Below are 26,530 nucleotides of genomic sequence, written 5' to 3' on the forward strand. Positions count from 1 at the left end.
AACACTTGTATAAACAAAACCGTAGACGAAAAAGAATGGGAAAAAGTATAACACTATTCATAAGGATTCATCTTCTATAAAAGTTTAAAAAGTAATTTTGACCCTTTCAAAAAACATCTGGACTCCTCTCGTGATGTTATTTTACTACAAGTACTCATATGTTACGTCACGCCCGATACCGTGTAATTATCGTTTAAGGCAAAAAAACATTCTCACTATATTATCGCCATTCATACCGCGTAGGAAGAAAAAAAAAGAGTATCGTCTTGTTCTGCAGGTGTGTTTAAAATAAACCGGCAATTAATTTCGCACAATGGCACAATTTTACGTTATAATTTCGTTTGTCTGGGACAGCGACATCTGTAGCTCGGGTATCGGTATTGATTTATTTGGGGAAAGACCGCGTAAATTCGAAATCGCGTCTTCCCGAACCTTAGACAAACACCTGTTGGAATATGCGATCCGTCGCTTTCGTGAAGGTGATTTTAATTATCATTTTATATGAAGGTAATTTCATGCATATGGAATACACTCCTGAAGCCTCAAGTGGACGCTCAATAAAACGGGAAGCACTATTTATTTTATTATTTTATTTTAGTCTAACCGCTTAGGCTCAGCTCTTGAAAAGTCCTTTTAAACAATAAAAGACTCTTGGAGATTGTAAGCGAATGAGACTCAATGGAAACTCTTAAAGATTCCTCCAGAAGGTCCTTCAAAGAATTCGGAAATTCTTCAAAAACCGCTACCATTGCAGTGCTGTAAAGACTCTCAAAATGGAGGCTACCAAACTGTTGGGACCAATGAAAATTCTGTTTCTTAAAATAATTCAAAAACTCTAAAAAAGGTTTTTATGAGCGCCTCCAAAAGACTTTTCTTTAGGACTTTATAAAGCATAATGATGCACCAATTATGAACAGTCTTCCGCCAATTCAATGAAATTGATTCTTCTCTTCTTATTCAGAAATTTTGGGCCGTGGAAATGAAATTTTGCGTCCTCTCGAGAGAAATTCTGGGGGAGAGTCTAAGACCGGGGAGCCAGGGGTGTATATGGAATACCCCAATAACAATTCACGGAATACTTATTTCCTGGAATGTATTCCAGGCCCCCAATCTTAGACTCCCCCTATCCTTTTAGTCATTTTGTCTCATTTTTCAAGGAAGACCATGGAAGTTTTATTATTTTTTAAACGTTTTGAGGGAAAACACAGCAACAGGGAACTTGGGAGATATGGAATACCTTTCAGGCAAAAGAGTTTGATAGCCCCTCACGAAAAATAATCACAAAAGTAGCAAAGGTTAAACAAACTGTTGGAGAGTCAAGACCGGGGGGGTCTGAGGGGTATGGAATACCCCCCCAGTCACACACAGGTATACGTTTCTGGAAGGAAGAACTTTCAGAACTCCAATCACAATTCACTGAATACTTCTTTTCTGAAATATATTTACTTGGGGGGTATTCTATCCCCCCCAGACCCCTCGGTTTCACACTATCCCCCCCCCCCCTCCCCCCCAATTGGTAAACATTTAGTATTTTTCTGATCATTTTCGAGAAGAGTCATTGGATTTTTATTTTTGTACGTTTTGGGGGACAAGGAATTTGGGTGATATGAACTACCTTTCAAGCAAAAGAGTTTTATAGCCCCCCCCCCCCCATGAAAAATGATCACAAAATTGCTGAAGATTTAACAATATGAGGGAGAGTGTAAGATCGGGGGGGGGGGTTCTGGGTGGTATGGAATACCCCTCAAGCACGCACAGGTATACGTGGAATACTTCTTTCCTGGATTGTATTTACCTGGAGGTTATTCCAGACCCCCCGGTCTTGCCCACCCCCAAACTTTTAGTAATGTGTTCATTTTTCACGCAGGGCCATGGATTTTTTTATTATTATTTAAACGTTTCGAGGGAAAACACAGCAACCGGGAATCTGGGGATATGGAATACCTTTCGGGCAAAGCATGTTCAATAGCCCCCCCCCCACGAAAAATAATCACAAAAGTAGCAACGGGTAAACAATCTGGGGTAGAGTCGTAAGATTGGGGGGTTTTTTCTGGAAGGAAGAACTTTCGAAACTCCAATAACAATTCCCGGAATACATATTTCCTCTTCAAATCCTCTTGCATCCTCCTAAACGCAGTTACCAATTTTCCATGGATTTTCTTGGAACAACTACACCCTAAAATTTTCTCGAATATTCGTAGCGACCTGGAATCAGCCGTGAATCTTTATGGATTCTTGTGCAAATTTCCAATGAATTTTCTTCGAAGTTCTTCCATGGATCTGGAACCTACACATTTTCTCGAATATTCCCATGGCTTCCTGGAATCAGCTGAGAATTTTCCTTTTTTTGTATCTTCATGGAGATTTTCTTCGATTCATTCCCAACTTCTCCGGAAGCAGCTGTGAATCTACCTTGATTCTTCTTCGTAGCTCCTGGAAATATTTCATGAATTTTCCTGTATGGTATGGAATGCCCCCCCCCCCCCCGGAAAGGGAAAGCTTTATTTCCGTAGACCGATCACAAAACCTTCGAGCCCTGGAGGGTATTAGACTCCCCGTTGCTACCGTCTCCGAAATGTTCACTCCTAAGGACTCATGTTGTAGTTTTTGCATACCCCCCCCCCCAGAACGCCCGGTGCTACGGTCCCCCAATGTATTCCATGTCACACATTCCATGAAGACCTTCCGGAACTTCAATATCAATTCACGGGAATACTTCTTTCTTCGATTGTATTCACCTGGGGGGTAGGATACCCTCCAGACGTTTCGAGGGAAAACAGCAATCGAGAATCGGGAAACTCTTAAAGATTCCTCCAGAAGGTCCTTCAAAGAATTTGGAAATTTTTTTAAAACCCTAAAACGTACAAAAACCACAACCATTACATTAAAGACACATTTAAAGACTCTCAAAAGGGAGGCTACCAAGCTGTTGGGACCAATGAAAATTCTGTTTCTTAAAATAATTCAAAAACTCTAAAAAAGGCTTTTACGTACTATGAAAGCTTCCAAAAGATTCTTCTTTAGGACTTTAAAAAGCTATTCAGAAATGTTGGGCCGTGGAAATGAAATTTTGCGTCCTCCCGAGAGAAATTCTGGGGGAGAGTCTAAGATCAGGGAGTCAGGAATGTATATGGAATACCCCAATAACAATAAATTCACGGAATACTTATTTCCTGGAATGTATTCCAGGCCCCCAGTCTTAGACTCCCCCTATACTTTTAGTCATTTTGTCTCATTTTTTAAGGAAGACCATGGAATTTTGATTATTTTTTAAACGTTTTGAGGGACAACACAGCAACAGGGAACTTGGGAGATATGGAATACCTTTCAGGCAAAAGAGTTTGATAGCCCCTCACGAAAAATAATCACAAAAGTAGCAAAGGTTAAACAAACTGTTGGAGAGTCAAGACCGGGGGGGTCTGAGGGGTATGGAATACCCCCCCAGTCACACACAGGTATACGTTTCTGGAAGGAAGAACTTTCAGAACTCCAATCACAATTCACTGAATACTTCTTTTCTGAAATATATTTACTTGGGGGGTATTCTATCCCCCCCAGACCCCTCGGTTTCACACTATCCCCCCCCCCCCTCCCCCCCAATTGGTAAACATTTAGTATTTTTCTGATCATTTTCGAGAAGAGTAATTGGATTTTTATTTTTGTACGTTTTGGGGGACAAGGAATTTGGGTGATATGAACTACCTTTCAAGCAAAAGAGTTTTATAGCCCCCCCCCCCCCATGAAAAATGATCACAAAATTGCTGAAGATTTAACAATATGAGGGAGAGTGTAAGATCGGGGGGGGGGTTCTGGGTGGTATGGAATACCCCTCAAGCACGCACAGGTATACGTGGAATACTTCTTTCCTGGATTGTATTTACCTGGAGGTTATTCCAGACCCCCCGGTCTTGCCCGCCCCTAAACTTTTAGTAATGTGTTCATTTTTCACGCAGGGCCATGGATTTTTTTATTATTATTTAAACGTTTCGAGGGAAAACACAGCAACCGGGAATCTGGGGATATGGAATACCTTTCGGGCAAAGCATGTTCAATAGCCCCCCCCCCACCCCCCACGAAAAATAATCACAAAAGTAGCAACGGGTAAACAATCTGGGGGAGAGTCGTAAGATTGGGGGTTTTTTCTGGAAGGAAGAACTTTCGAAACTCCAATAACAATTCCCGGAATACATATTTCCTCTTCAAATCCTCTTGCATCCTCCTAAACGCAGTTACCAATTTTCCATGGATTTTCTTGGAACAACTACACCCTAAAATTTTCTCGAATATTTCTCGTAGCGACCTGGAATCAGCCGTGAATCTTTATGGATTCTTGTGAAAATTTCCAATGAATTTTCTTCGAAGTTCTTCCATGGATCTGGAACCTACACATTTTCTCGAATATTCCCATGGCTTCCTGGAATCAGCTGAGAATTTTCCTTTTTTTGTATCTTCATGGAGATTTTCTTCGATTCATTCCCAACTTCTCCGGAAGCAGCTGTGAATCTACCTTGATTCTTCTTCGTAGCTCCTGGAAATATTTCATGAATTTTCCTGTATGGTATGGAATGCCCCCCCCCCTCCCCGGAAAGGGAAAGCTTTATTTCCGTAGACCTATCACAAAACCTTCGACCCCTGGAGGGTATTAGACTCCCCGTTGCTACCGTCTCCGAAATGTTCACTCCTAAGGACTCATGTTGTAGTTTTTGCATACCCCCCCCCCCAGAACGCCCGGTGCTACGGTCCCCCAATATATTCCATGTCACACATTCCATGAAGACCTTCCGGAACTCCAATATCAATTCACGGGAATACTTCTTTCTTCGATTGTATTCACCTGGGGGGTAGGATACCCTCCAGACGTTTCGAGGGAAAACAGCAATCAGGAATTAGGGGATACGGAATACCTTTCACGCAAAGAATGTTCGATAGCCCTCCACGAAAAATAATCACAAAAGTAGTAGAGGTTAAACAATCTGGGGGAAAGTCTAAGACCGGGGGGTCTGGGGGGTATGGAATACCCCCCAGGCACACACAAGTATACATTTCTGGAAGGAATAACTTTCAGAATTCCAATAACATTCACAGACTACATATTTCCTGGAATGTATACTAGACCCCCCTGCCGTAGACTCCCCCATGTCATTTGTCTCATTTTTCAAGGAGGGCCATGGAATTATTTTAATTATTTATTAAGCGTTTTGGGGAATTGGGAAATATGGAATACCTTTTAGGCAACACATGTTCGATAGCCCTCCAGGAAGAATAATCACATAAGTTGTAAAGGGGTGAGGGGGAAAGTCTAAGACGGGGGTGGAGGGGGGAGGGGCAGTCACACACAGATATACGTTCCATGAACAGCTTTCGAAACCGCAATAGTAATTCACTGAATACTTCTTTCCTGAAATATATTTATCCACCCCCCCAAGTTGATAAACCTATACCACCATGGAATTCTTATTATTTTTTGAAACTTTTTGAGGGAGAGCAGGGAATGTGGGAGATGTAGAATACCTTTCACGTGTGGAAGAGCAGTTGGAACTCCAGTAACAATTCACGGAATACTTCCTTCCTGGAAAAATAATCACAAAATACCTTGAGGTATATCCACGCTCTTGGGCTTAGGAATACCTTTCAGGCAAAGAGCCCTCCCTGAAAGATTATCACAAAATTTAGCAGCTTGGGGGAGAGTCTGAAACCGTGGGAGTCTGCCAATACCCCCCAGTATTCCATACCATACCCCCCAAACCCCCCCGGTCTTCTCCCTAACCTTTTAGTAATTTCGTATTTATTTTTCAAGTATGCCCATGGAATTTTTATTATTTTTGTAAAGGTTTTGGGGGACAATACAACAACAGGGAATTTTGGAGGGAATAGATTACCTTTCAGGCAAAGATAGTTCCAACGATAATGTGACCAAGGAGAGATGCGGTGAAAGCTTCTTTCGCATATAAACGTCTTAATGGTCGCGCAATAAAATCTAAAGGAGCCTTTGTACGGTAAACGACCAATTTTTGTGCGTTCGGATGTGTCTAAATAGCGTGAAACGGCAATAAATGCTGCCAACTGTTCAATTGTGGGAATAATAATGCATGGTTGCAATACGTATATGCGTATAGAAAATATTAATTTGTTTTACAAAGGATACTTCCACGAAATGAGACTTTAAGTCGTTTCACAGAAACTCATATAAAATCCTTTTTCACCTCGAAAACTATAAAATCCCCACAAAAGTTGTATTTTATGTCCCGTAAAAGACTTCAGTTTTCTACAAAGCGCATTATCGCGCGCGTAATAAAATTATAATTATGTACCGATTGAATGTAAACATACTTTGTATTTGTATAGGAAATTAACCTCTATTGCATATTTATTGTGTTTATTTACAGGTGAACGCGGTCGTAAATTAGATTCGTACGAAGAGAAGTGTTACTCGCATTTGATTCCGCCAACAAAGTACTTGCGCGCGCGCTGTTGCCAAACCAAACATTTTTTCTAGAAACAAAACTCATTAATAAAGACAACAACTAAACTGGTTTACAGAAATAACCGAGCACCTTTTAAAAAATTATTTAAAATCTCAGAAATAGCGATACCACTCCTAAATTTATTAAGGCGGGTACGCGGTGCGAGCCGAGCGGCGGTAGACGAGTGCCGCTCGTCCGAAAAGCGGACGGGACTAGAAAAAATGTGAGATCATAATTCATCTTAATTTTTTTATTATTTATTTTCGATTGAATTTTAAGTTCACGTTCCACACCAAAATGGACCGTATTACATAAGCGTATAAAACTCTCCTTAACCAAATTTATTTTTATTGAAGTTATTGTGTTGTTATATGAAAAATTGGTTTGATTCGTTTTCAATTTATTTTATCCTTCACGTCCCACTCCCGCTCGCCGGATAATTACCGAAGGTAAGAGCGGGAGAGAACGCGGGCGAGGTACAGAAAATTTCAAATCATATTTATGGCTATTGTTTTACTACGAACATCGAAAACATGTACAAAATAAATAAGAGCAGTTTTATGTAAATCGCTTTTTTCACCCGTCCCCCGAGAAGCGATTTTAATGTATTCGACCGAAAAAAACCAGGTTTCGAAATTATTAATTATAAAAGTCATCGATCAATCAATCCTATTAAAGAAAAAATGTTAAGCCAATAAATTTGTACGTTTACATAATTAATAATCGACCGAAATAAATCAAGAGCCGGTTATACAAATATTTATCAAAAAAAAAAGTGTTCCCCATTCCGGACGAATGGCAATTACGGGTCGAAAATGATAATTCCGCGATCGTCAGATCGATCAAATTTAAAAGGTGTACACTGCCAAATACAATCGGTGCGGCCGTAGGTGGAGACACCTTCGCCAAGTTTAAGGCGAGTGATTGATTGCCGGCAAATTGAGCGTAATAATTATCCCCAAAAAATTACCGTCACGCAACGGGGGCGGAGTAACAACGAAATTGCCAGCTCGAGAAATTGAATTGTCACATCAGAATCAATAATAAGAAATTTAACACTAGCAAAATGGGCGTGGCCAAAACCCTTTAAAGGTTTTCAAGAACCTCCACGTCGAAGAGTTTTTAAAAAACATCTTTTTGGATGGTTTTCATATTTCGAATCTTCAAGAGTGTTTATATATCCAGATTTCAGGGTCCTTTGAACGTGTTTAAGAGCTGTTAAGAACAGTTTCTAAAGATTTCCAAAAATCTTATAAGAGATTCGAGAGTCTTTGTGAGTCTCCATAGTTTTTTTAAGGTTAAAGAAGCTTTAAAAATCCCTTTTATGATCCCTTATTTCTTTAGTCTGCAAATGCTGTTGTGAACCAAGTCTTTAATCATTGGGATCTTTGAAAGCTTTGAGGAGTTTAAAGAGCTCGACAGTGTTTAAAGATCTCTTCGGTCTACGAAAGGTTTTCCAAAGTCCCTCTCGGTAGTGACATTATTTTGAAATTTTCGCATGCGTCCATTTTCTACCCCCAAAATGTTATGGAAATGGAAAATTAGTCTTCATCGTCTGGGTTAGTTTCAAATTTATCGACTTTGAATTATTTTAACTCCACAAAACCATGGCAGGGTAAACTGGCTTGACTTTTCAAGAAAATTATCGCATGCGCCCATTTGCTGCGTCGAAAATGGCCCTTAGCAGTGAATGTTACAAGGATAGAAATTAGTTTTCTTTTTTTGTCATCGTTTGGGGTCACTTTTGGCCAAATTTGTGCCAAACTCGCCTTCGGCTCGCTCGGCGTAGGTATTTGAATTATTTTGACTTCACAAAACCATGGCAGGGTAAAAGTGGCTTGACTTTTCAAGAAAATTATCGTATGCGCCCATTTGCTGCGTCGAAAATGGCCCTTAGCAGTGAATGTTACAAGGATAGAAATTAGTTTTCTTTTTTGTCATCGTTTGGGGTCACTTTTGGCCAAATTTGTGCCAAACTCGCCTTTGGCTCGCTCGGCGTAGGTATTTGAATTATTTTGACTTCACAAAACCATGGCAGGGTAAAAGTGGCTTGACTTTTCAAGAAAATTATCGTATGCGCCCATTTGCTGCGTCGAAAATGGCCCTTAGCAGTGAATGTCACAAGGATAGAAATTAGTTTTCTTTTTTTGTCATCGTTTGGGGTCACTTTCGGCCAAATTTGTGCCGAACTCGCCTTCGGCTCGCTCGCCGTAGATATTTGAATTATTTTGACTTCACAAAACCATGGCAGGGTAAAAGTGGCTTGACTTTTCAAGAAAATTATCGTATGCGCCCATTTGCTGCGTCGAAAATGACCCTTAGCAGTGAATGTCACAAGGATAGAAATTAGTTTTCTTTCTTTGTCATCGTTTGGGGTCACTTTCGGCCAAATTTGTCCCGAACTCGCCTTCGGCTCGCTCGGCGTAGGTATTTGAATTATTTTGACTTCACAAAACCATGGCAGGGTAAAAGTGGCTTGACTTTTTAAGAAAATTATCACATGCGCCCATTTGCTGCGTCGAAAATGACCCTTAGCAGTGAATGTCACAAGGATAGAAATTAGTTTTCTTTTTTTGTCATCGTTTGGGGTCACTTTCGGCCAAATTTGTGCCGAACTCACCTTCGGCTCGCTAAAGGTATTTGAATTATTTTGACTTTACAAAACCATGGCAGGGTAAAAGTGGCTTGACTTTTCAAGAAAATTATCGTATGCGCCCATTTGCTGCGTCGAAAATGGCCCTTAGCAGTGAATGTTACAAGGATAGAAATTAGTTTTCTTTTTTTGTCATCGTTTGGGGTCACTTTCGGCCAAATTTGTCCCGAACTCGCTTTCGGCTCGCTCGGCGTAAGGTTTTGAATTATTTTGACTTCACAAAACCATGGCAGGGTAAAAGTGGCTTGACTTTTCAAGAAAATTATCGTATGCGCCCATTTGCTGCGTCGAAAATGGCCCTTAGCAGCGAATGTCACAAGGATAGAAATTAGTTTTCTTTTTTTGTCATCGTTTGGGGTCACTTTCGGCCGAATTTATGCCGAACTCGCCTTCGGCTCGCTCACTAAAGGTATTTGAATTATTTTAACTCCACAAAAGCATGGGAGGGTAAAGGTGGCTTGACTGTTCAAGAAAATTATCGCACGCGCCCATTTTCTGCGTCGAAAATGACCCTTAGCAGTGAATGTCACAAGGATAGAAATTCGTCTTCTTTTTTTGTCATCGTTTGGGGTCACTTTTGGCCAAATTTGTGCCGAACTCGCCTTCGGCTCGCTAAAGGTATTTGAATTATTTTGACTTTACAAAACCTTGGCAGGGTAAAAGTGGCTTGACTTTTCAAGAAAATTATCGTATGCGCCCATTTGCTGCGTCGAAAATGGCCCTTAGCAGCGAATGTCACAAGGATAGAAATTAGTTTTCTTTGTTGTCATCGTTTGGGGTCACTTTCGGCCAAATTTGTGCCGAACTCGCCTATGAACAAATTTATTTTGACACCCAGAAACGCAGTTCTGAGTAAAAAGTGCCTTAATCGACAAAATCATCAAATGCGCCCAATTGCTGCGCCAAAAAGTTATAATTAGTACTAACTGTTATGAAAACAGAAATTAGTGTCCTTTTTAGCGCATTTCCACAAAAATAAAAAAAATGCGCTATTATGGCCACTTTGTCCGTCCGTCCGTCTGTCCGACCCCGTGCCAGTTTTTCGCGAAGGGTGAAAACGAAAAGTTTAACATTTTTTGGGATGTGATCCATCATATGTTACTACTCATTGTACGATAGAAAAAAAATGCGAAAACTGCCTGTTTTAGATATTTTGACGTAGAATCCAGTGGAATAGTAAACAAATTTTTGCCCCGCCGTGTCCGAGATTCCTCTTACCGCAGAGAAGGTCGTAGCTTCGTGGAAGGAAAATTTAATTAAATGGAGTTGAGTTCTTTTCGTTTTCATTTTTGTTTATTTCTCTGTCTTTGTTATAATTCGACTTTGATTAGATTTTTTGTTCTTGCTTAAGGTGTTCTTCATGTTTTTTTTTATTTTTAGCTCTGAATGTTGTATTCATAACATCATCTTCTTTGTCCTCTGATTTGTCTATTGCTTTTTTGTTCTGTCGCCACTTTCTTTGTTTTTATTTAATTTTCTTTTCTCTCTTTTGTGCTTTGTTTTTTTGCTCTTCAGTTTTTTCATATTCCTTCTGCTCTCTTCAAGGACAGATTTACTGAATGTTTCTCTCCTGGAATGTGTGTGTTCGTTGAGATAGCATTTTCTTTAATCAATTCCGAACTAAAACAATAGCTATATCTACTCAAAAAATATAGTTGGATTAGAGTTATGCCGAACTCGCCTGTAGGAACCACATTTTTAGCTTTCGTGTATAACGAAAACGAGACCTTTTAGACCATGCATTTTCTTTGTTTTTCCATTGCTACAGAAGCGGTGGCGCATTGGTTGCGCTTAGCGACTGCTGTTGTGGTTGTGGGTCCGAATTCCGCTGTCGAATGTTTTCCTTCTTCCCCTTAGCATCCTAAAACCGTTTCCATCCTTCACATTCCCGTTTTCTGTCTGAAGAGGGTTGGGAAATCCTGAGTAGTCCGCCTCCGGTATCCTTGTAGTTAGGGGTGTGGGGGGTTTTTCCTTCCATTGTCGTTTATCACATTTTCAATAACCCGAAGGGCACATTCGACGTAAAACAAGAAGGCGAGCGGAGGAAGGTTGGCTTTTAGGAGTCTGCATTATCACCTGCTGCATGTAATTGTCGCAAAGTTCTGCTAAAAAGCAACACGGGGAGAAATAACTATCCGCGTCCATATTGAAGTGGGTCCCGCGAGTGCAGACAGCCCCAGTCACCGAGAGCTACGATCAATTCCACTTGTGGGTGGAATCAACAGGTGGCTGTTACCGAGACATCATCCAATTTATATTCAGATTACAAGAATGAATTCCATTTTAGCTGCCGGGTTAACAAAACGACAAGGCCCGGCGCATTCCTCCCCTTACATTTTTTTTTGCAATCCGACCCAAATCCTTAAAATAATGACGACGGCGGCGGGGGGTGAATTATTTTAACGGTTTAAAGACCTCTCGAGTTATCGGCGAGGAGGCGAAACGGCACGTACGGAGAAAATCGCGTCTGGGAAACTGGGGGATAAATCTTCGTGATAAATTTCCACGAAACGTCTTCCTGCACCGCATAATAAATACAAGAAATAAAATTTTATGAATAATAAAAAGATTTAAATTGGTTAAATTGAAGAGCAATTGCCGTGAGACTAATGGAGATTTTCATTGCTTCAATTGACGTAATTTACAAATAGAATGGGAGAGAAATACCGTCGGACTTCTCTTTATTTAGTATTTCCTTTTTCAGAACTATACACGATACGACCCCCCCTTTGCCGGACCCTTAAACGACGATATAATAATGGCGGAGCGCGAGCGTAAATTTTCGCTTTCGAGCCAAACTGCAGGCGTGACTCATCCCGACGCTTTCTCGGGGAGGCAAAACGGCAAAAATAAGCAGCAACAATGTGGCGAACAAAGACGAAAAACACCGTTAACTTTAATTAAATCTAATTTTAAAAGCCTGTAAATTTTTGGTCAAACGGAATTTCAAGACAGTAGACTGAGCCAAAAATTTGGCATTTGAAATTTAAAAATCAAAGTTGGCTACAAATAAATAGATAAATGGTCCGCAATTAGATCGCGCATTTTATCTTCCCCGTTAATGAGGTTTCGGTAAAAAGATTACGCAAGGGGGTGGGGCCGCCCCGGGGCTCGCGTTTTTCACGGTCGAAAAATTATAGGGTTGCGAGATGCACTTCTTTTTGACCGAGTTTGCGCGACGCGCGCGCGTCCAGATGTTCCTTCCTAAATTATAGGTTCTATAATTAACATCTAAACGGCAGCGCGCGATCTTTCAAAATTTTCTACAAATAAACAACAACCTGATCAAAGCTCTCGACATAATGCGAAAATGCGCCGCGACGCCTGTAAATTTAGCGCCCGGTGGCGCGAAAACAATTGGATGGCCCACTTCGACACCCAAAAAGAAAAATGCTCGAACATTTAGTTTTGTTCTTTGCTTCTGATGAAAATTGGAAATTGGTGAGGTATATTGGATTATGCCGAACTCACCTTCGGCAATGTTAACAATAAAAGATCTCGGGTCCATTTCAAATTTGCAGTTTACACTGGGTTTTCAGTTTTCAGATATAAATTTGAAGTTTAGCTTCAAGCCTCAAACTTCTTTAAAGCTTCAAAGACCCACAGAAACTGAAATTAAAACTTCAGCTACAAACCTCAAATTTGAGACCTGAAACTCGCAACTGCAAGTCGCACTGAACCTTTTTGATTTCAGGTTTCATGCTCTACAGTCACAGGTTCTTAAACCCACGGCATCAAGTTTCATTCATTGCAAACCTCAAACTTAAAGATGAACCTTGAACGTGTAGCTTCAACTTCCAAACCTCAAAAGCATACAACCTGAATTTAAGCTTTAAGGCTCGTACCCAAAATCCGAAACTGGACATCAGAAACCAAGGCTCTAGCTCGAAACCCGAAGGGAGATTTTAAGAGTCTCTTTAGAAGACCCCGTTTGCTTAAAAAGTGTTTAAAAACCTTAAGAACTACAAAATTTAGTTTCTTACTCTTTAAAGGTCTCTAAGAGACTTTTACGACCTTTAGTAGGCATTCAAACTTTAAGTGAGCCTTTAATAGTCTCAGTCTTTAGGTGTTTTTAAAAGGAGACCCTTTAAGAAGCCTTGAGATAAAGGCTTCTTAAGGATTTGGCACGCACTTTTTACTCAGAACTGTGTTTTTGGCGTCAAAATAAATTTGTTCATTAATACCGAGCGAGCCGAAAGCGAGTCCGGCACAAATTTTGGCGAAACTGAACCAAAAAATGACACCAATTCCTGTTTTCATAACAGTCGGTACTAATTATAATTTTTTGGCGCAGCAAATGGGCGCATGTGATGATTTTGTCGAAAAATTAAGGCACTTTTTACTCAGAACTGTGTTTTGGCGTCAAAATAAATTTGTTCATTAATACCGAGCGAGCCGAAAGCGAGTCCGGCACAAATTTTGGCGAAACTGAACCAAACAATGACAAAAAATGACACCAATTCCTGTTTTCATAACAGTCGGTACTAATTATAATTTTTGGGCGCAGCAAATGGCCGCATGTGATGATTTTGTCGAAAAATTAAGGCACTTTTTACTCAGAACTGTGTTTTTGGCGTCAAAATAAATTTTGTTCATTAATACCGAGCGAGCCGAAAGCGAGTCCGGCACAAATTTTGGCGAAACTGAACCAAAAAATGACACCAATTCCTGTTTTCATAACAGTCGGTACTAATTATAATTTTTTGGCGCAGCAAATGGGCGCATGTGATGATTTTGTCGAAAAATTAAGGCACTTTTTACTCAGAACTGTGTTTGTGGCGTCAAAATAAATTTGTACATTAATGCCGAGCGAGCCGAAAGCGAGTCCGGCACAAATTTTGGCGAAACTGAACCAAACAATGACAAAAAATGACACCAATTCCTGTTTTCATAACAGTCGGTACTAATTATAATTTTTTGGCGCAGCAAATGGGCGCATGTGATGATTTTGTCGAAAAATTAAGGCACTTTTTACTCAGAACTGTGTTTTTGGCGTCAAAATAAATTTTGTTCATTAATACCGAGCGAGCCGAAAGCGAGTCCGGCACAAATTTTGGCGAAACTGAACCAAAAAATGACACCAATTCCTGTTTTCATAACAGTCGGTACTAATTATAATTTTTTGGCGCAGCAAATGGGCGCATGTGATGATTTTGTCGAAAAATTAAGGCACTTTTTACTCAGAACTGTGTTTGTGGCGTCAAAATAAATTTGTACATTAATGCCGAGCGAGCCGAAAGCGAGTCCGGCACAAATTTTGGCGAAACTGAACCAAACAATGACAAAAAATGACACCAATTCCTGTTTTCATAACAGTCGGTACTAATTATAATTTTTGGGCGCAGCAAATGGCCGCATGTGATGATTTTGTCGAAAAATTAAGGCACTTTTTACTCAGAACTGTGTTTTTGGCGTCAAAATAAATTTTGTTCATTAATACCGAGCGAGCCGAAAGCGAGTCCGGCACAAATTTTGGCGAAACTGAACCAAAAAATGACACCAATTCCTGTTTTCATAACAGTCGGTACTAATTATAATTTTTTGGCGCAGCAAATGGGCGCATGTGATGATTTTGTCGAAAAATTAAGGCACTTTTTACTCAGAACTGTGTTTGTGGCGTCAAAATAAATTTGTACATTAATGCCGAGCGAACCGAAGGCGAGTCCCGCACAAATTTGGGCGAAACTGACCCGGACAATGACAGAAAAGGACACTAATTTCTGTTTTCATAACAGTCAGTACTTATCATAATGTTGGCGCGGCAAATGGGCGCAGATGATGATTTTGTCGAAAAATCAAGGCATTTTGCCTCTGAATTGTGTTTGTGTATTCAACATAATTTGTACAGAAATGCCACTACCAAAGGTCAGTGCACCAAATGGGCGCATGTGATGTCGGAAGAATCAAGACACTTTTACTCTGATGTGGAGTGGAGAATAATTTGTACAGAAGTGCCAAGCGAGCCGAAGGCGAGTTTCGCGTAATTTTGGCCCATACCATTCCTAAAAAGTGGAAACTTGTAATTCTATGTATAGCAAATGGGCGCATGGGATTATTTTGGTGCAGAATGGAGGCATTTTTTGCTACGAATCATTTTTATCTCAAAGAAAAATGTGATTCTGAAGTCAAAACCAAAATAATTTTAGCCTACACTAACCTCAAAAAGAGCAAATTTTTAATTCTTTGAACAGCAAATGGGCGCAAGTGATTATTTTATCCCAGAATCGAAGCGCTTGAAATCTGAAATATGTTTGTGGACTCAACATAATTTATACATCAATACCGAGCGAGTCGATAAATTTGAAACAGACGATAACAAAAATGAAGACTTTGGGCGCAGAAAATGGGCGCATGCGAAAATTTCACAATAATGTCACTGGCGAGAGGAACTTTGGAAAACCTCTCGGAGATCGAAGACTGTTAAAGATCATTAAACACTGTCAAAGATTTAAAAATGCTCTTTAAACTCGCCAAACCTTTCAAAGATCCCAATGACTAAAGACTTGCTTCTTAAAGAAATCCATAACAGCATTTACAGACTAAAGAAATGAGGGATCACAAAAGGTCTTAAATACTGAAACATATTAAGGGTTTTTAAAGCTTCTTTAACCTTCAAAAACTATGGAGACTCACAAAGACTTTCAAATCTCTTATAAGATTTTTGGGAACCTTTAGAAACTGTTGATGACTCTTAACAGCTCTTAAACACGTTCAAAAGACCCTGAAATCTGGATATATAAACACTCTTGAAGATTTAAAATCTGAAAATGATCCAAAAAGGTGTTTTTAAAAAAAGAGGGAACAAAGAAGAAGAGCCCAAAAATTAAGACAAAAGAGAAGAAATGAAGACGATGAAGGCAAAGATGAGAACGTAGAAGAAAATAAAAAAGGCAATAAGGATAAAGCCAAAGAAGACGGAAAAGAATTCAAAGGAAAATACAAAGAAGACCGAGAAAACTGCAATACAAACACTAAAAAAGGCAAAACATGAAAAAAATTTCAGGATAAGGCTAAGGACAGGACGCATAAGAGGAAAGAGTACATCAAGAAGAAAGCGAATAGGAAAGGAGCAATAGAAAAAGACAAGGAACTATATGAAAAAGAAGAGAAATAAAAAAACCAATGAGATGAAGATTATGTAGAAAATGGCGAAGCAAAAGACAGCAAAGAAGAATAAGAGGTAGAATGACGAAAAAGGTCATTGTAATGGCTTCAGTTCGGTATTGATTTAAGAAAATGTTCTCTCACTCAGCTCTATTTTTTTACTGGGTATAGCGGTTGTAAAGGGTGCTGTAGAATTATAACACCCTGTAGATCGGTACCGAAGCGATCGCGAATCTATTTTCATATGAACTTTTAGGCATAAAATAAGCCAAAGGATTAGTCCCTTTCGTATTTACATCATATTTAGGAACACCCTGTGTATTACCTTGTCCGTATATTCTCGAATTTTTATATTCAAAACTACATAATCGTGCTTTTTTTGAACACAAGTCGCTTTTTTCTTTCACGTAATTGGGACATCTCGTTTTAAAAGTGGGTTTCTCGTTGAGCGGGAAATTTAAATTTCTCCAAGTTTCTCGAATCATTCACGACTGCCGCGTTCGATGCGTGTCCGCTATTAAATGCAAAAGTAATGCAACACCACGTAGGTTATTTTATTAAAAACACAATGAACAATAAATTTATTATTGTAAATAAGATGTATGCACCATTAAAAAAAAAAGAAGAAACAACGGGCGATATAAACTTACACGTTTCCATTCCGGCAAATTTAATGCTCGTTTTATTGATGTTTGACATTTACGATTTTGCGAAATCGCACGTCGGGGGTGGAGAGAGGGGGGGCGTGCGCGCGCCGCGCCCCCTCGCGTACTCTCATTTTTAAGCGTAAATTAAATTACCCCGGGAGTTCCATTTTATTATAATTATTAATTTTATTCACAAGTAAGCGGGTTTGAAATTACTCTAGCAGGAAGAGAGAGAGGAGTAGAATCACGTACAAAAATAATACAAATTGAAATACTAAATTACTAAATATTTTTCCACTTCACTTTATTAAATCTGTCGCTTCCAATTTAAAGCAATTTGTATATTGTTGAATGCGATGTTCTATTAACACCATTTTATACTTATTTTATCTTTACGACACTTAAGTGCCTTGTCTGTTCTGCCGCGTTTGGTCGTTTACAAAATAAGGATGTCCGATGGTAACGGGCGAGTTTCGGCGAAAAGCCCCCCCGTCTATTTTTATCCATATATTACTATTTGAAGTTTACGCACTTAAATGCAAATGATAGCCTTAAAAAGCGCGCGTGACGTCAAACGGTTTTAAACAAGAAGCTTTTGTGAACTCACCATTGAGGGGGTTCGCATCCACAGGTGGCGGACTGTCGTCTTCGCTTTTCATGCCGCCCCCGTAAGCGTGATGCATCAGGTTCGGCGGGAAACTTATCTAAAAATAAAAAGTAACAAGTGAAATTGGTCCTTCGAGCCGTTTCGAGATCAAAAGGCGTCGTAATGGATAAACAAAGCCGTAGGCCTAAAAGCACCCCCGGAAGAGAGACCTAATGGCGGTCTCGCATGTCGAAAAACGCAAAAGAAAAATCCAATCTACATACGTACACCAAATATGACTCTTAATTCGCTTTTTGTATATAAATAGCGGCGACAAAAAAGTCTCTCGAATTAGACAAGATGAGGTTAAAAATAACGACGGCCACGCACGCGTTTCCTCGCACAAAACTTTAATTGCACAGGCGACTGTAATTAAGAATAAGTAAACTTTGACTGTAATTATCCCAAAAAGTGGAGCAGTTCTATTAATACTTCGCGCTAATTATCTAATTAGCTAATTATTGCCACAAATCCGGCGTCTGAATCAAGCTACAATGGTACATCCGATTGTAATTGCACAATTTACATTAAATTACAAATGTGTGAGGAAGTCTAAGTTCCCTGATGAAATATAACTAATTAATTGTAATGGTAAATTTAATTGGAATTAACAATTACACACAAATCAATGGTATCAAAAATTATCAACCACTAACTAATTACGCATCGACGTTCACGGAGAGCCTTTAAACAATTAAAGACATATCATCCATTGTCATCAATTACTTATAATTAATTATATCACCACAAGTAATCGAAATTTCTAATTGAACATTGAAAATATTGACATACAACATTTCAAATTAAATCATAAATATTACAACTAATTAAAGATATTAATTAGGCGTTAATTATACAAAGTGCCGTAATTTTCAAAAATTACTAATTTGCCACGAGCTATGATTTCGATCCCTAAGTTCGAATTGGCTAATTAATATAAATTAAACAATTTCTTGGAGGTGGGTACTAATTTTGGCGTCAATTGTACTCATTTTAATTAATTGATTACCTCCCAGCTATAGTCACTCTAATTAAGAACTCTAATTGATAATCAATTATACAATAAAATTAATTAATTAATAGCTTAGACAATTAAAATGGTTAATTGCAAAGTAACTATAACACGGAATTTTATCCTGTTGACTTCGCTAATCGTAATAATTAAATAGCTAATTGTGAGTACTTAAATAGTAATTTTAAATTAATCCAATTTCTCTCCGATTTGATAAACCTAGACCTTCGAGAAGTACCCAAATTCGACATCGATTTTCTGCGAATGATTTAAGTTGTATCGTACCTCAGGCTGATTATGATTGACGGGATGATTGCTTACTAATTTAGATACAATAAGGGGACTAAATTGATAAGGACTGTTCGCGAATATTAATCCGTAGCCGCAAATATCGAGCGCTGACAGAGAAACTCGTTCAGAGTTTATGCAAAGACAACTTAGGTAATTTAAAAGTGGCTAATTAGAGATCGCGAATTAATAATTAATTATGAAATGAGATGGATCATTTCAAAATGCAACGGAGCAGGGACAATTCATTCCGAAAGTGTTGGTAATTACAAGTAATTAACAATCCGTTGAAATTTTAGGTAACTACTGATTAATTTTACAAATGAAGCACAAAAAATATAAATTTTTAAGGATTCAAGAGTTATTGAATTGCAGACTAATTAGAAGCTATCAAGGATTAATTTCGAGTAATTTTACACATCTCAAAATTGGCGCACAACGCGTTGTCAGTTAATTGCAGTCATAGGATCGATACTAGTCTAGACAGTGATCGCCAAGAGTTGCTAATTAACTCACATTAACCAAACCAATCAAAAAGGTTACCATTTACTATCGAAAGATTCTTGTGTGTTAATGACTAATAATCATATACTTATAAGAAAATTGATCCACCATAAGACACAAAACTTAATTAATTATACCCTTAATTTCGATTGTAATTAGTCAATATTGGCCAACAGTGGTGGTGATAATTATCTATTATTAAAGGTTAAGGACATAATTTATAATTAGCATCCCCAAAGTATTCGGCATAATTAATTAATATATAGTCAACCATAAAAGCGAATGCAAGTAGTCATGATTACCCCCCTCTTATTAAATAGTGGAGATATTCAAATTAAATCAAATTAAGAATCGCTAATTAATTTCCAATTCTGATTAGTGATTTCTCTTCCATTAGAAGCTAATGGCACACCTAATGATATGGTTAATTCGCTAAGCTAATTAGAAGCTAATGACGTCATCGAGATACCCAATTTACAATTACCATAATTAGTAATTAATCAATAGGTCGTTCAGAGCGTAGTTAATACAAAAGTGGATTTGCTAATGAGTAATTACTCATCACAATAAAGTCTTAATCCGTAAGTATTAACTTGAGCTGGAAGGCAGTTATTAATTAGATGGTAGTTGGAAGCTAATGGCATCAGCAGAAAGGTTGCTAATTACTAATTACGACAGTATTCACTTCACTATATTAATTCACGAAAACATTACCAAAAGATAAGAAACCAATTAGTAATAAATCTTGTACCTTATTTATCACTTATCTCAAGAAGCACTCCAATTGGTTACAATTAATTTTCAGTTATAAGCCGCTAAATCGCAATTTTAGGTTCTAATTACAACATTTTAACGTAGGACAAATTAGCTGATTAAAAGCAATACAGTTCAGTGTATTTACCTATGACGTTAGTAACTGGGAATTCAGTAAGGTTTCTAATTACAACGGTCTCTGCTAGTTAATTACTCTAAATGTAGTAATTGGGCGATTATGGAAAATTAATTCCAAACGTTGCCATTCATTACCGAAAAGATTGTTGTGTCTTGAGTTAATAACTTTCATTTATAAGAAAATTGCTCCACCATAATAAGACCCCAATCGTAATTAATTATCCCTTAATTTCTGCTGTAATTAAGCAACACTGGCCACCAGTAGTAGTGATAATGATCTATTATTACAGGCTAAGGAAACAATTAAATTACAATTGGCATCCCCAAAGATAAAAGCAGGTGTAAGTAATTATATTAAAATGAATAACGATGAAATTAAGATTCTAATTAGTGAAAGAAACCTCGAAATAAACGCTTGATAGCTTGTAATTACTGTGTAATTTTGTTTTTCGTTACAATAAAATTCTATTTTTGTCTGTAATATCTTGAAATTTCAATCGAACTTGTAATTACTATTATTATCAACACGTTCAGAATGGATTTTGTATAATTACTGAATTCCTGCGTTAAAGTAATTAATTTTCTGTCGTAATTAGTCTTTAATTAGCAACCTTTCGGTTCGGAATTCCCTGTTACTGATGTCAATTATGTTAAACACTTTTGAACCAATTAGTAATTCTAAATTCCATCTGGTTATGCCATTAGCTTCCAATTACCATCTAATTAATTACTACCTTCTAGCTCAAGTTAATACTTCCGTTTTAGACATTCTTGTGATGCGTAATTAGCGAATCCACTGCTGTAATAACTACGCTCTGAAAGACCTATGGATTAATTGCTAATTACGCTAACTGTAAATTGGATATCTCGATGACGGTTCTAGCTTCTAATTACCTTAAAATGCCGAGCGAATTAAACATTTCATTAAGTCATTTTCTTTTAATAATGGCTAATTTAATCTTAATAATCTCTAATCATAATTAGAAATTGTCTAATTAGCAAATTTTAATTCGATTTAATTCAATTTAAATATCATCACTATCAATAAGTGGGGGTAATAATTACTACTTAATTCCCTTTTATCGTTCAGTCTATATTAATGAATTGTGCCAATTTTCTTCTTTATAATAATTTTTAATAATTAATTACATCTGCTTTTATGTTTGAGGATACTAATTATAAATTAGTTGCGGCCTCAGACTTTAATAATAGATAATTATTAGTCAATACTGGCCACAAGTGGTAGTGATTATTATCTATTATTAAACCTAATTGGTTAGACACTTAATTATTATGTTAAGATTATTAAAATGGAATTAGGATTTAATTAGTGATAACATAAAACTAAAAAGAAGAAAATTGGCTATTAACCTCAACGACAAAACCGAACTTGTTGATCAAATGCAGATTTGCTAATTAGCCCATTTTAATTAGTGATCATAAAAGTTAAATTCAATATTTGCTTCCACTACTGGAAGCTAATATCACACTTAATTAAATGCTTAATTCGCTAAACAGTTGAAGTACACGCAAAAAAAAACTAATCAACTAATTAACGAATTAAATATATTGATTCACAAAAAAATTGGCAATTATTTATTACTTGTCTAAGAAGCTGTCGATTTTATAGTTAATAATTTTCAATCAAGGCCGCTAATTATGGACAAGTCATCCAAAAGCAAATCTAAGAAAATTTGCTAATTATAATTAGAGGTCGCAATTTTAGGTTTCAGTTATCGGTACCAAACTTTTAAATTAGTTTCCTCAATCTTGCAGACTAATTAAATACATTTTTAGTACCTAATTGGTGGTAATAGTCAGCTATGACAGCAGAAATTCAGAAATGTTGCTAATTAAAGACTAATTACGATAGATCTGATTAAAATTCAATGTATTTCGCGAGTCACTGAAACTTTAGTAAAGTTACTAAGTAATCACTAATTACGAGGGTATCTGAGGGTATTAGTTCCTTTAATTAGAAACATTGTTAGTATCTGATTAGTAATATAGACAAGTTCAATTCAACGAACTTAATATCAGTAAGCGGGAATCTATAAAATGTTACCAATTAGAGAGCGAATATTGATTAATCTGACACCTTATCTTAAGAAACAGTCGAACTTGTAATTATTAATTTTCAATTAAATATCGCTAATTAGGAGCCAGCAAATATTAAAAAAAATATTGAAGATATGACTGGTTGTAATTGTTAAAGGAAATTAATTTAAGAAATTTAATATTGTCGTTCGAGTAAAATTTATAATTAATCGAAGGATGGGAAAATTACGGGACACTGTTGCCGTTGTTAATTAGCGAACGACATTGTATAATTAAAAAAAAACAGTAAACAATCGTCGAGATTCGAACGGAAGCGGAATTTTGATTCGTTAATTAGTCCGCGAGTGTAAAAATCGTCTTATCTCGACACTCGCCCGTATACATGATTGATTGTTGTTAATTAGCGAACGTAGCGGGGCGTCCCCGTAATTGGGGCGCAAGTGAATTGGATTGAATTTCGCCCAAGATCGACGGTAGGATGACACGTGGAGGATCGCGTAAAGATAATGAAAAACACGACATATTTATTTAAAGATTCAAATGAATTCAGGAATTATACTATTCTACGTTAACGAGCGCAATTAAATAAATTATACAATACACACGATTAAATGATAATTTCCCAATTTGGTAGGATAAATTAAATTAATTCCGCGGAAAGTAGGAAAAGATTTGTTAAACAGGAAAAAAACAAGAAAAGGGAAGAGAGTTCTGTGAAAAATCGTCGGTCCGTGACGATTAGTTGTACAATAACCTCGTAAAGTAGGTAGTTTTACAAAATCCTTTAGCTTAACCTAAATTATGCACGAAAATTTAAAACAATAGCAAGAAAAACACACCAGTCATCTAAAATTAGAATGAGGAAGGTAAGAAATTTAAATTTTGTGTGAAAAGTATAAATTAAGTTCGTATTCACGAGGCAAGTTCACATGTTTAAATTTCAAATAAATTCGAGACAAGTTCATCTTACACCTAATTTTTTGCGCAATTATTATCTACAATGTAAATTGTGCTAATTCACAAGAACTTACTAATTTTTTTAACAACAGTTACACGTAATTACAATTGCGTGCGCTTCACGCTGGAATACCTCCGAAACTTACCCTGAGAGTTGGCGTGGTGGCGCCCGATTGGCGTTGCTTGAACTTCTCCTCCAGATTGAGGCCCGTTCCGTTCGTGAACAGGCCGGTGGGCGCCTTCTTCCTCTTCACGTCCAGGTCGAGGGGGCCCTTCTCCGAGTTTTGGCTTGAGATAATGTGAGGTACTACAGACGGACTAGATGATTGCGTTATCGTTACGTTGGGTAGGAAACCGGAGGCGCACGTGGTAAACTTTGGTATCTCGCCGATTTTCGGCGATAGCGGCGTGCTCGGTGGCGTCGGCGGCTGCGACGTGAGCGTCGGCTGCGGCCCCAAAGTGAGATTCTCTAGTATTTTACCTGAAACGAGAAGAAAAGGGTGCGCGTAAATTAAAAAGGCGAGCGAGATCGTTTATCATTGAGAACAAATGAATTTCGCTGGATGCGGCGATAGTAATTGGATAGTGAGAATTGGTTATTAAATGGGATGGACAAGGATAAAGGCCGCGAGTGATTAATTGTACGTCCGAGCATGTAAGATGAGGGTGAAACCGTCCAGAAACGGCTTAACTCCTTACTCGTATTAATGGGGAGGATCGAATTTGTACAAGAAAATAATTAACTACGCCCAAGTAATGTCAACCATTTTAAACTTCGTCCATAAAGTGCCCGTGACGTTCGTGATTTACTTCTGCTAATTATTTTTGACGTAAGGAGAATCTCACTGATAGGTCCTTGCTAATTAGATCCAATTCATTCAGGTTCGAATTCATAGCAAAAATGATTCTAACACTGTGTCTACGAATTCGGCTCACCCCACTTATGCGCCCATTTGCTCATTTCCGCTTGTTTTGGGTTGGTGTTGGTCAAAATTAAGCCGAACTCGCTTTTCAGCAATGGGTATATAAGCGATTTTGACTTGAGAATCACATTTTTCTCTAAGATAAAAATGATTCACAGTAAAAAGTGCCAGAGCGGCAAAATAATCATTTGCGCCCATTTGCTGTTCGGAGAATTAAAAGTTTGCCCTTTTTGAGGTTAGCGTAGGTTAAAATTATTTTGATTTTGAGATCAGGATCACGTTTTTCCTTTGGATAAAAGTGATCCACAGCAAAAAATGCCACCATTCTGCGACAAAATAATCCCATGCGCCCATTTGCTATACAGAGAATTAAAAGTGTCCACTTTTTAGGGCTGGTGTGGGCGAAAATTATTCCGAACTCGCCTTCGGCTTGCTCTACACTGCCTCAAATGACAAGAATTCAAGCAAACAAAACTTGACCACTTAACACTAATGCCGAGCGAGCCAAGACGGAGTTCGGCATAGATCTTCTCTCATATAGATAGTACGCATATAGTGATTTTCTCGCTTTTCCATAAGATAAAATTGATTCCTACTAAAGACGAAGCTCTGTTTTTCGACAAAATAATCTCATGCGCCCATTTGCTGTGCACAGAATTGAAGGTTTGCGCTTTTTGAGGGTAGAGTGGACCCTTGGTGTACAAGTGGTTTTTATTTCTAATAAAAAGGTGGCTGTATTCTTCGAACAAATTGTTAAATGCGCCTATTTGCTGGGCGGAAAATGTAAAGTTTGCGCTTTTTGAGGTTAGTGAAAGCCACTACAAGCAATTTTGAATTTACCTGTCACTTTCACATAACATAAAAATGATTCACAGTAAAAAAGTGCCTCATTCTGCGACAAAATAATCTCATGCGCCCATTTACTGGGGGATAATTAAAAGTTTGTGCTTTTTGAGGTTGGTGTGAGCCCAAATTATTCCGAACTCGCCTGCGTCTCGCTCGGCAAAGGGTATATAAGCCATTTTGACATCGGAATCAAGCTTTTTCTTTAAATTCAGAGTAAAAAAGTGCCTAATTCTGTGACAGAAAATCGCATGCGCCCATTTGCTGTGTGCAGAATTAAAGGTTTGCACTTTTTGAGGGTAGCGTGGGCCCTTGATGTACAAGTGGTTTTGATTTCTAATAAAAAGGTGGCTGTATTATCGAACAAATTGTCAAATGCGCCCATTTGCTGTACGGAAAATGTAAAGTTTGCGCTTTTTGAGGTTAGTGAAAGCCACTACAACCGATTTTGAATTCACCTGTCACTTTCACGTAACATAAAAATGATTCACAGTAAAAAAGTGCCTCATTCTGCGACAAAATAATCTCATGCGCCCATTTACTGGGGGATAATTAAAAGTTTGTGCTTTTTGAGGTTGGTGTGAGCCCAAATTATTCCGAACTCGCCTGCGTCTCGCTCGGCAAAGGGTATATAAGCCATTTTGACATCGGAATCAAGCTTTTTCTTTAAATTCACAGTAAAAAAGTGCGTAACTCTGTGACAAAAAATCCCATGCGCCCATTTGCTGTGCGAAAAATTTAAAGTTTGCGCTTTTTGAGATTCGTTTAGACCAAAATTACCCCTAACTAGCCTTCGGCTCGCTCGGCATCGGTATACAATGTGATTTTGACACTGTCACGCTTTTCCTTAAGATAAAAATGATTCACAGTAAAAAAAAAGTGGCTCCATTCTGCGATACAATAATCACGTGCGCCCATTTGCTCGGCGGAGAATGAAAAGTTTCTGCTTTTTTTTTGGGTTGGTGTCGGCCGAACTCGCCCCTCGGCTCGCTCGACATTGGCGTACAAGTGATTCTGACATCACAAACACGCTTTAATTTTCCTGAAGATAAAAATGTAACAATAAAAAGATGTCTCTATTGTTCGACAAAATAATCGTATACGCCCATTTGTTGCCCGGAAAATTTAAAGTTTGCGTTTTTTGAGGTTAATGTAGGTTAAAATTATGCCGAACTCGCCTTCGGCTCGCTCGGTAACGGATATACAAGCGATTTTGCCATCACAATCACGTTTTTCCTTTAGATAAAAATGATCTACAGTAGAAAATGTCTCCATTCTGGGACAAAATAAGCCCATGCGCCCATTATGCAGATAATTAAAGTTTCCGCTTTTTAGGAATGGCGTGGGCCAAAATTATGCCGAACTCGCCTTCGCCTCGCTCGACACTGGCTCAGACTTTCGTCAAATTACAACGCTTTTGCTTAACATAAAAATGATTCCCACCAAAAACGAGGCTCTATTTTTCGACAAAATTATCACATGCGCCCATTTGCTCTGCACATAATTAAAGGTGTGCGAATTTTGAGGTTAGTGTGCGCCT

General features: G+C 38.1%; 1 protein-coding gene across 4 annotated transcripts in view; it reads right to left on the reverse strand.

Annotated features, from left to right (window-relative positions):
- Positions 1-23,700, reverse strand: part of LOC116182328 (zinc finger protein castor homolog 1-like) — a 38,032-nt gene extending 14,332 nt beyond the window's left edge. For all 4 annotated transcript variants that reach the window (XM_031502855.1, XM_031502856.1, XM_031502854.1 and 1 more), the window contains exons 1-2: positions 23,371-23,700; positions 17,476-17,572 (exon numbers count right to left, since the gene is read on the reverse strand). In XM_031502855.1, coding sequence (XP_031358715.1) covers positions 17,476-17,551 — 76 coding nt within the window. In that variant the 5' untranslated portion in view covers positions 17,552-17,572; positions 23,371-23,700. The remainder of the gene's footprint in view (positions 1-17,475; positions 17,573-23,370) is intronic.
- Positions 23,701-26,530: the final 2,830 nt, after the last annotated feature.

Source organism: Photinus pyralis, unplaced genomic scaffold (genome assembly GCF_008802855.1).
Source record: "Photinus pyralis isolate 1611_PpyrPB1 unplaced genomic scaffold, Ppyr1.3 Ppyr1.4_unclustered_Scaffold4719, whole genome shotgun sequence".
Classification (NCBI taxonomy): Eukaryota; Metazoa; Arthropoda; class Insecta; order Coleoptera; family Lampyridae; genus Photinus; species Photinus pyralis.